The 9,937-nt window shown below is 67.1% G+C and overlaps 3 protein-coding genes across 3 annotated transcripts in view; 2 read left to right on the forward strand and 1 right to left on the reverse strand.

Moving 5' to 3' along the window:
- The window catches only part of PFL1_05274 (uncharacterized protein), a gene marked incomplete at both ends in the record, with an annotated part of 3,828 nt that extends 3,513 nt beyond the window's left edge, over positions 1 to 315 (forward strand). The window contains one exon of the mRNA XM_007882801.1: positions 220 to 315. Within this exon, the coding sequence (XP_007880992.1) occupies positions 220 to 315 (96 nt within the window). The remainder of the gene's footprint in view (positions 1 to 219) is intronic.
- Positions 316 to 1,007: 692 nt separating this feature from the next.
- Positions 1,008 to 3,980, reverse strand: PFL1_05275 (uncharacterized protein; the record flags this gene model as incomplete). The annotated part of the gene is made up of 3 exons (XM_007882802.1): positions 1,008 to 1,100; positions 1,267 to 2,109; positions 2,172 to 3,980. 3 exons carry the CDS (start codon positions 3,978 to 3,980, stop codon positions 1,008 to 1,010), a joined length of 2,745 nt encoding a protein of 914 aa, XP_007880993.1.
- Positions 3,981 to 8,729: 4,749 nt separating this feature from the next.
- The window catches only part of PFL1_05276 (uncharacterized protein), a gene marked incomplete at both ends in the record, with an annotated part of 4,294 nt that continues 3,086 nt past the window's right edge, over positions 8,730 to 9,937 (forward strand). The window contains one exon of the mRNA XM_007882803.1: positions 8,730 to 9,878. Coding sequence (XP_007880994.1) covers positions 8,730 to 9,878 — 1,149 coding nt within the window. The remainder of the gene's footprint in view (positions 9,879 to 9,937) is intronic.

The following is a 9,937-nucleotide window of genomic DNA, read 5'->3' on the forward strand; positions in this document are numbered from 1 at the left end:
CGACTCGTCGACTCGGACGCCTCCTCCCCCTCCTCCCCCTCCTCCCCCTCCTCCCCCCTCCTCCCCCCTCCTCCCCCCTCCCTCCCCCTCCTCCCCACCCCCTTTGCACCTTAAGGGAAGGGGGCCGGTACGGCGAGTCCCCCCAGACCATGCTGGCTGACGAACGTCCCTGGACTCCTCTTTCTTCTCATCCATGCCCGCCCGCACCCCCCACGCCAGCTGACGCCGAGCAACACGACGGTGCAGCAACGCATGCTCGCCGCGGGCATCTTTAACGGTCTCAACGAGGCTTGGAACGCCAGCGTCGCAAAGTAACAACCCCTCGTCCGTCCGTCCGTCCGCCCGTCCGTCCCTCCTTCCGCTGCAAGATGAGATGAGATCGGCGCACCGCAGGATCAAGATCACGGCCGAGAGCCAAGATCACGGCCAGGGACGACCATGACGTGGGTCGTATCATTCTGCTCCGTGTCACACTGGCAGACCTGCGTCGCGTCGCGTCGCGTTGCGTCGGTGCATTGGTCTTTTCCACATGGGCTTTTTACACCTCCTCGGTTCCTCTGTCCTGCTGTGATGGTGACTGAGTTCGAGATCCGATGGATGAGACAACCAAAGGTAAGACGGGATTCGGGATGGGCATGTCGATGGGAATGGGGGATAGCGGGCGGGCGGGCGAGCGAGGAAAGGAGCGAGGGGATGGATGGGATGATGGTCTAGGAGGTGCCATGTCCGAGACGCGCCGTGTGGCTGTCCTGGTCCTGGTCTTGATCCCGGTCCAAGCGAGTCCTTGTCGTGCAGGCGAGTCCTTGTTGTCGAGGGGGCGGGCAGATAGTAGTAGTATAGGGTGCGGACGAAGCTTGCGGATTTCCTTGTTGGCTTGGCTTGTGGGCAGGGTGGGGCAGGCAGATTGAGCAGGGTGGGTAGCGGAAGACTGAGTGACGAGGCTAAGGGCTGGGCAGGACCGGGGCGAGGATTGCGTTGAGCGCGCGTGGGCACACCGCGGCGCTTTGCTAGAGCAGTCGAGATCGACCTGCCGCCGCCGCTGCCGCGTCGGCGCCATTCTGTCGCACCAGGGCCTCTTGACGATGGAGGTACATGACAAACTGCGGCGGTAAGCGTGTCAGAGACGAGGGGCGGGGGCAAGCCAGGAAGGGACACGACGATGGTCAGCACGAGCGCCAGCTCGCTCATCTCGTATGCAAGCCAGGCCTCGACACCGCCGGCACCGCCGGCACCGTCACCACCGCCACCGCCATCAACGGCACGCACCTCGACGATAAACTTGACCTGCTCGGCCGTCTCTATGGCCTTTGGGCTGCGCCGGCGCCGGATCGTCTCAATCAGCCTCTCGACCGTATCCAGCACCGCCTGCGATTCCGAAGTGTTCGCGATCGCAGGCGTGGCGTTTGTCACGGTGGCCGCTGTCGCGTCGGCGAGTCGTTCCGCGGCACCGTCGAGGGACTGCATGTCGCCGCTGCCTGCACCGCCGTTGTCAATGGGCATGTCCGATGGCGCTGTTGCTGCTGCTGCCAGCGGCGAGGGACCGACCAGACCCAGCTTGAGCATCCACAGGCACGCCGATAGCCCAGCACGACCGACGCCGCCGCGGCAGTGGACGAGGATGCTCTTGCCGCGCAGCGTGTAGTCCTGGATCAGGGCCGTGATGGCATCGTCCATGCGCGTCACGCACGTCGGCGCGAAACCCTCGGCCATCGGCAGCCGGATCACGTCGAGGCCCAGGCTGTCGGCCTCGCGCTCATAATCTTCCCACGGCGCGCCCAGGTAGGCCAGCTCGTCGTTGTCGAGGCAGCACACTACGGCGCGGATGCCCAGGCCGTAGATGCGCTTGAGGTCCAGGCCGAGGTCCCTGCAGATGGCTCCGCGCCCGCGCACCGGGCCCGACAGCCGCACCTTTTTGCCCGGGCACGACGACAGCAGCATGTTGCCGATGCACGGTCGGCGCGCAGAGGTCGGCGATTTGGCAGACGAGCTCGGTTGCGAGGCCGTCACCGCCTTGGAAGGCGAAATCGACGTCTCGTCGGCGGCGGCGGCTGCCGCAGCGGCGGCCTCCTGCGCCTCGGCTGCCGCCTGGTCGGCGATCTGCGCCTGCGACTGCACGCCGGCGCCGTCGGCGTCGAGAGGGCGACGAGATCGACCACCTGCGGCAGGCGCACCAGGCGGCGTCCAAGCGCCTGCTCGCGCTCGTGAACGACCGGGTCGATGAACGACGGCGTAGGTTGGTGTATCCGGCCAACCTCAGCGCCACCGTCGCCCCCGTCCTCGATCCCATCAAACTCGCCGACAAACTGCGGCGGCGCGGCGGCCAGGATGCGGTCCGAGATCTCCTGGAGCAGATTCTCGGGCACGATGGGGCTGATGTGGATGGGGTGGGTGTCGCTCGTCTTCATGGCCAGGCTGGCCTGCTGGGACGGCGGCATTGCGGCCACCGGGGGCGGCCGCTGCTGCTCGTGCGGGGGGACGTGCCCGGGCTTCTCCGTCGGGCTGGCCTTTTCCAGGTCCTGGACGTAGATCTCCTGGGTGGTCAGCGGGCCGTTGACCATGACGCTGCTGCCGGCCTGCGCCGCACCGTTGCCGGCCGTGGCCTGGGAAGAGGTTGGGCTGCCGTTCGCCAGGCCGTCGTGCCCGGTGCCATCGGACCTGTCTTTGGCGTCCTTGATCTCGACCATGCGCGTCGAGCGGTCGAGGTCGTTGATCTTGGACTCGGACTCGTTCTGGTCGTCGATGGGCAGGGACTCGGTCGACGAGGACGCGGCGCTTTCTGGCGGCGCTGCCGTCGCGCGGATCGAGTCGGACATGGCCTGGCTCAGCTGGTCCTCCATGGGGAGGCGGCTGCCCTCGGTCGAGCAGGTGCGGAGCAGACTGGTGGCCCTGGCGTTGGGCGGGGTGATGACGGCGGCCGAGCGCTTGGTCCCGACCATCGAGGCAGGCGGCTCGCGGTGCAGATCCTGCAGCGAGATCTTGAGGACGGGCGTCGAGGACTGCGTGCGCTGCTGCTGCTGCTGCTGCTCGCGCTGCTCGCGCAGTTGGATGCCGCGCTTGCGCTTCTTGTTGATGAGCCACTCGACGGCCTGGCGTTCCGACTGGCGCTGCTGGGACATGGTCTGCTCGACGGCGTCGGGGCGCTGCAGCGTGATGGGGACGTAGGCAAAGGGGGAGCCGCGCGGGCCGAACTTCATGAGGCTGTAGGGGCTCATGTGGTGCTGCGAAGCGAATCTCGAGAGGTCCATGAGAACGATCCATTCCTGGTTGCCGCTCTCGCGCGCTGCGCGGAAGGCGTCTTCGACGAGAGCATCCCTCTCTTGGTAGTGCTGGAGGAGCAGCGTGTTTTGCTGTTGCTGCTGTTGTTGTTGTTGTTGCTGCGCCTGCTGCTGCTGTGCCTGCTGCTGCTGTGCCTGCTGCTGCTGCTGCTGCTGCTGGGTGAGCTGAGGCTGCGCGTGGTGCTGCTGTTGGTGGGCCCTGTGTATGGCCTCTTCCTGGCTGAGCTGGGCATCGCGCATGAGGCTCGGCTGGCGATCCTGGGGCTTGCGCTGGATGGAGAACTCAGTGACTGGATCGGCCTTGAGCTTCGAGGAGCTGTCCGGCGCGAGGTCATGGTGGATCGAGTGAAGTGGGCGGTGATGTTCCTGCTGCTGGCCAGTCGAGGTGATCAGGGCCGACGAGGCGGGGCGATCCTTTGCGCCGCTGCCGTTGGGCCTGCTGGCGGCGGCGGCGGCGGCGGCCAGTGTCGGGCTCTTGTGAGATTGCGGCGGGGACGAAGCATGGTTGCCGGATGAGCGTTGGGCGGTGGTGACAGTCGTGGTGTTGCCGTTGTGGCCATGCGACGACGAAGGAGAGAAAAAGGGGGACCGAGAGGGCTGGTGCTGGTGCTGCTGCTCTGCGGGAACCAGAGCGGGGCTACGAAAGGCGGGCACCGAGAGGGGAGGAGTGAGCGGGGTGGCAGGCTGCACCACGGGCTGGCTCATGGCGGCCGGTTGTTGGCGACAGTCGCACGGGCTCAGAGTGACGAGGCGAGGCGAGGCGCGCAAGGTGTCGGCGATGCTCTAGCAGAGGATGTGTGTACGGGAGCGTCTGTCGGGATCAAGATGCAAGGCGGCCTTTCGACGTTGGGGCCATGCAATCAGGTGCCAGCGGAGGGTGGCAGAAGACGGAGCGTGGCAACGCAAGGTCGCGGTGAATGGCCGAACGATGAATCTAGGACCGAGGTCGAGGCGAGATGTGGTGCAAGAGAAGAGAAGGGGTGCTGCGATCCGGGGTCCAGAGGAGACGGGCGACGGCTGTCTAGCGGCGAGGCGGTCAATGGAGAGTCGGCGCGTCGGTGTCCGAGGGAGGTGTTGACAGGATGGCGGTGAGTAGTCTAGGCGGGTCTCGACGGGGGACGTCCGAAGTGAAGGTGCAGGCCGCCGGGGAGGATCAGTCTAGCAGTCAGTAGTAGCGTCAGAGTGAAGGCGGGCGATCGAGGGACGAGATGGTGGTGGCAAGGGTAGCGGCGGTCGAGGGGGTCGGTGTGCGGAGGGCGGAGGGCGTGCCGTCGATCCATACGCGACAGCCCGTGTGCCGCCAGTCTGACTTGGTGGAGGACGAGGCCCGCTCTACGCTACTCACCCGCCCAGTGGCGGCACCTCTGTGGGCCTGGCCTCGATCTGGGCCGGGCGCCTGCAGATCCAAGGTGGCGGCGGCGGGGGCCCCCCTTCCAGCAGGCAGGCCTCTGGCAGCCAGGCAGACGGGGGCAGACAGGCTGGCCAGACAAGCGCAGGGGCTGGACCCTGTCTCTTGGCCTCCCCCTCGTTGGCCACCAGCAGACGAGCAGCCGCCCAGCCAGGCCAGCCAAGCCAGCCGGCCTATCCGCAGCCAGGTGGCCAGAAGATCGAGCGAGTCTAGTTCGTTTGCGCCGTCGCCTGCCTGCCTGCCTGCCTGCCTGCCTGCTCAGGCTGCATCTCAGGTCAGTCTCGGTCGGTCCGCACTCGTGTGCCTTGGTTCGCCAGAGCCAGAGACCCTACCGAGCCTCCCAAGCAGCAAACAACAACGCCCAACAGCACACACAGGCCGGGCTAGGGTCCTCGCTCCTCGCCCTCGACCTCCCCTCCTCGTCTCGTCGCACGTCGGCGTCGTTTCGCAATCCCTCTGCCTCGCCGGAGGGTGACGACGACCAACCGACGACAGCTCAACCAACGCCTTGCTTGTCCTCGACAGCCACCAGGCCCGCCGCCGGCCGCACGACGACATCGAATCCGATCATGATGATGTCGGTTGGTCGGGGCCCCCGGCCTCCGTTTGCTCGATCTTTGTTCTGCATCTCGATCTGCCCTCGCTCAGCCGATCGTTTTCCTCTTCCCTGCCTGTCAGCCCGCCAGCCCGCCTGGCCGCCTGGCCGCTTGCCCCTCGCCGCCCGCTCGCTCCCCGCAGCGGCCCTCGCCCTCAGCGCTCGGGAGCAGATCGAGCCTACCGGTACCGCACCCTGCCGTACCACAGCCAGAGGTGGCCTCGCCTTCGAGCCCGGCCAGTCCCCTTGGCGTCGGCGCCCAACCGTGCCCTGCCCTGCCCGGCCCCTCCCTGCCTCCCAGCGTCCCTGCCTGTCTCTGCGCCGACGCCCGCCCTTCCGCCCGCCTTGCCAACCGTCATGGGGTAATCTGAGATGCGCCGATGGCCAGCCCGGCCCTTCCGCTCCGTCTCTGGATCGCACCCCTACGCTCGACCAGCTACGGTAGCTGCCTGACGTCCCCTCGGCCCTCTTCCCCATCTCCCGTGAGCGCCGCCTCGTCGGCCTCTCTCGCGGCCAAGGCTGACGCTGCTCGCCGTGGGGACGGATCCGACCGGGGGTCAAGAAATCGGCTCGCCTCGACGCCGACCGGATCTCGTCCGGGACCGAGGTAGGGGTAAGGGTCCTCGGGTCGGATCCGAAGGCACCGACCGCAGGGCCCCCATCTTGCCCTGCCTCGGATCCTCTGTGGCTCGCTCCCGGCAGCGGACCAGGGAGCCTTGCATCCGAGGCGTGGCATGCATGGCGGCCGACAGGCGAGAAGCCGAAACCAAGAGCCAGAAGAGCTAGCGAGGAGAGGCCGGAGGAACGTCGCTTTCTTTCTTTCTCGAGGCCACCCTCTCTTCGCGCACAGGCGGCATGCCCCACCTCGCCCTCGCCAGAGACGACATGATATGGCCTCCAGGCACTCTTACAGTACTCCCTCCCCCCTCCCTTGGTCATCCTGGCATGGCCCTTCGACCACCTTGCTACCGTAGGTCGAGCCTGGCGCGCTTACTGTATCAGCCATCGACCCAGACACTCGCCTCTCTCCCGGTGAGGGCTCTGCTGAGACGGCGATGGCTGCATCCGATCAAGACGCCCGAGGGCGGAGAGCGGAACGGCCGCACGCACGTACGACGGCGTCTGCACGACCCGCCTTCGGTGCTGGGCGGGGTTGCTGGCTGAGTTGGATCTCGCGCCGACCAGATGGCTGGGGTGAAAGAGGCAGGCCACCTCACCTGCCCCAGCCACCCGCAGCGCGCCCACGGGTCAGCCAGAGCGGGCGGCAATTTGCTCTCTTCTCGGCCGTCCTTGGGGCAAGCAGCCGCAACCGCCTCGACGACGACAGCTTCCTGCGGGCTGCGGCGGGTTGAGGGGCCCACGAAGCGGCGGCAATTGCTCTCGTACCGCTGGCAGAAGAGGACACAGGCGGCGGTTGCGGTTGCGGCTGCGGCTGCGGCTGCGGCTTTTGCACTCGTCTATCGGTCCGGCGGTGCCCGCGCTAGGGCAGCTGTAGGTCGAGAGACGAAGCAGAGAGCCAGAGCTGTGAACCACGTCGTGGCCGCTCGCGAAGCTGGACAGAGAGCTAAAAACAGGTACGCCCGCGTATGTTCCGCGCACCTCGTTTCTTCACCAGCCACGCCTGGTCAGGTCGAGAAAGAGCTTCTGTGCAGCACATACAGCACACGCCGTGCTCAGCCGTGCTGTGATTCGCAGGCCGAGAGGACGGATCGTCAGCAGGCACGAGGCGCGAGGAGCTCAGTCTGAGTGGCCAGGCCAGGCCAGGCCAGGCCAGCATGCGGATGCGCCAGGACTCAGCAGCAGCTGGCAGCTAGTTAGCAGCAGGTGGCGTGCGCGCAACGCCGCCGCCGCCGCCGCCGTTGTCGTCACCACCACCACCGCAACGGCCTTTTTGCCTCACGGTGCACTTCGACCCGCGAACGTGTCTCTTCCTTTCGGGCGTGCAAGCCAGCCAGGCCTGGATCGTCAACGAGCGAAGAAGATCCGCGGACGATCGATCTGTATGTCGCTGCGCTGCTGCTGCTGCCGACGCCGCTGCGAAAGGGGGCCGCGAGGAGGGAGGGTGGAAAAAAGCGAAATTCCGAGGCTAGGCCGGGGGGTGAGGTGTTGGTCGAGCCCATGCCTGCGTGTGTGTGTGTGTGCGTGCGTGCTGGCCCACCTGGCCATGCCGTGGCTGGCTGCGCGGCGCGGCGCTGCGCTGCGCTGCACGCCGCCAAACCACCAGCTTGGTCGACCGTGCCGAGGCAGGCAGACAAGCAGGCAGGCAGACAGGCAGCCCAGCAGGGCCAGCCTCGGCCATCCAAGAAGGGCGAGGCCAGGAGGGAGGGCGAAGGCAGGCAGGAGGCGGGCCAGGCAGGCCAGGGCAGGCCAGAAGGCAGCCTAGGCAGGGGCAGAAGCGCACCGTGCCACCTCGGACCTGGCTCTCCTTTTGTCCTTTGGTTTTTGGCTCTGGCTCTGGCTGGCCTACCGCTCCTTTGGCTGCACACTCTCTGGCTGCACCGGCCCACGGCCACCACCACCATCACCGACGCCGGCCGCTGCTGCCACCATCACCACCATCATCCCTTCCATCACCACTGCCTCGTCCTTGCCGCCGCCGCCGCCGCCACCGCCACGACTTGCGGCCTGTTTGCTTGCTCTCCCCTTCCTTCCATCCTTTGTCCGTTTCTCCGAGCTCGCAACTGTCACTGCCGCACCATTTCTCCGCTGCTGGTCCCCGTTCCTTGACGCCGCTGTCCTCCCAACCTCGACTCGACTGCACACCTACCGACCCTGATCGGACACAGCCGGACCGCACTCGGGACAGGCGCCACTGGTTGGCCTTTTTTGCGTGCACGCACAGAGCTCTCGTCGTCTCTTCTCGCCCTTTTCTTTGAGCAAGCCCGGCTGGCGTCGGCATCTCTCCGACTTGGTCCCACGCTCCTACTCGCACCCTGCTGCGGCGTCTTGCCCACGCACCCACGCTCCTTGATCCTCTCGGTCCGACCCGCTCGCTTCCTGGTGCCCCATCTGCCCTTTGCAAACCTCGCGCCGCCAGCCTGGACGCCGGACCTCTGCTTCTCTGCACAGCAAAGCCCAACGTCCGAGCGACCGCCCGCCACCGCCTGCAAGGCCGTGACAACTTTCTCCGGCCGCCCTGCCGCCACCCCTCCGGTCCTGTACCGCGCTTCGGTTCCCGTTTCCACCCGGATCCTCTCCGACGCTGGCACAGCAGCCACATGAGCTCGGCGTCACCGTTGCCACTTCCAGCCGCTTGTCGTCCTTGAAGCACCACTTCCACCTCGGCCAGCGCTTACTGCTCTCCTTTGGCAGCTTGCCCGCCGGCCTCTTCGTCTGACTCTCGGATGCGCTGGGCAGAGGGCGTGATTTTCAATCTGTCGCTACCCCAGCTCGTCCCGCCGCCGCCGCCTCTGCGTCCACTCCCCAGCTCCGCCCGCCCGCTCTGCCCGCCATGAAGCGCAACACGACGTTCACAAAGTCGTTTGTGCGCAGACCGGGCGGTCGGCCCGACACGACCGTCCCCATGCGCACCGAGGCGCCCCCGCCGCTGCGCCAGCCCACCCGGATAGCGCGCGCAAAGACCCTCACCCGGCCAGAACGCTCGCAGCCCCAGGTACCCCTGATCAACCCGTCCGAGGGCGGCGCCGGCTTCTCGGCAGCCTCGACGACGCACAGCGGCACCTCGGCATGGGCCTTGTTCGCCGTCCTCGTCACGTTCTGGGCGCCCGGGCCCCTGCTCAGCAGCTGCGGCGGCCTCAAGGACGCGGCCAGCCGGCAGGCGTGGCGCGAAAAGGTCGCCCTCGTCCTTGTCGCCTGCCTGCTGGGCGGCTTCATCGGCTTCGTCACCATGGGCCTCAATGCCGCCCTCTGTCCGCCCAACGCCCAGGAGTTCACCGACAACATCCGCGTCGGCACCTACGGCGGCCTCCTCGGCGTCCACGGCTGGGAGTTCAACATCTCGGCCGCCCGCAACCTGCCCTCGGAGAACGGGCTGGTGACGCAGCTGTTCAAGCTGGCAAAGGACCGCCCCGGCGCGGATATCACACCACTCTTCAACGTGGGCAAGGACGCAAACTATCCCGCCTGCAAGGGCCTCTCCGGCGCCTATGCCGCCGACGCCGTCTGCACCACGTTGGCGGGCGCCGTGACGGCAAAGTGCCCCATGGGCACGCTCAGCGTCGCCCAGATGACGGCGTACGGCATGACCAACACCTCCAAGGGCGTCGGCTACGACTGGAGCGACATCGACTCGGGCAACTTCACCAACACGATTGTCCTCGACGGCGTCGTCCTCAACCTCAACCCGTACCTGGTCGCCCAGCCGACGCCCGTCAAGGGCGACGCCGTCGACGCGGCCATCCGCAACCAGCTCGAGAGCAGCAACGGCGGCGGCGGCCGCGACGCCACCATGATGTTCTACACCAACCCGGAGACGCGCAAGGCGATCCAGTGCCTCAAGCAAAAGTACCGCGCCGGCAGGATCGACAAGATCACGCCCGGCTGCTTCATCTCCAACCTGGTCCTCTACATTGCGCTCATCGTCATCCTCGGCATCGTCCTGATCCGCTTCTTCATGGCCATCTGGTTCGCGTGGTTCATGGTCGGGCCAATGGCGCGGCCCCCGCCGGCGTCGGCGACTCGGGCGGCGCGGCAGCGGCT

This window comes from Pseudozyma flocculosa (genome assembly GCF_000417875.1).
Source record: "Pseudozyma flocculosa PF-1 unplaced genomic scaffold scaffold00018, whole genome shotgun sequence".
NCBI classification, from domain to species: domain Eukaryota; kingdom Fungi; phylum Basidiomycota; class Ustilaginomycetes; order Ustilaginales; family Ustilaginaceae; genus Pseudozyma; species Pseudozyma flocculosa.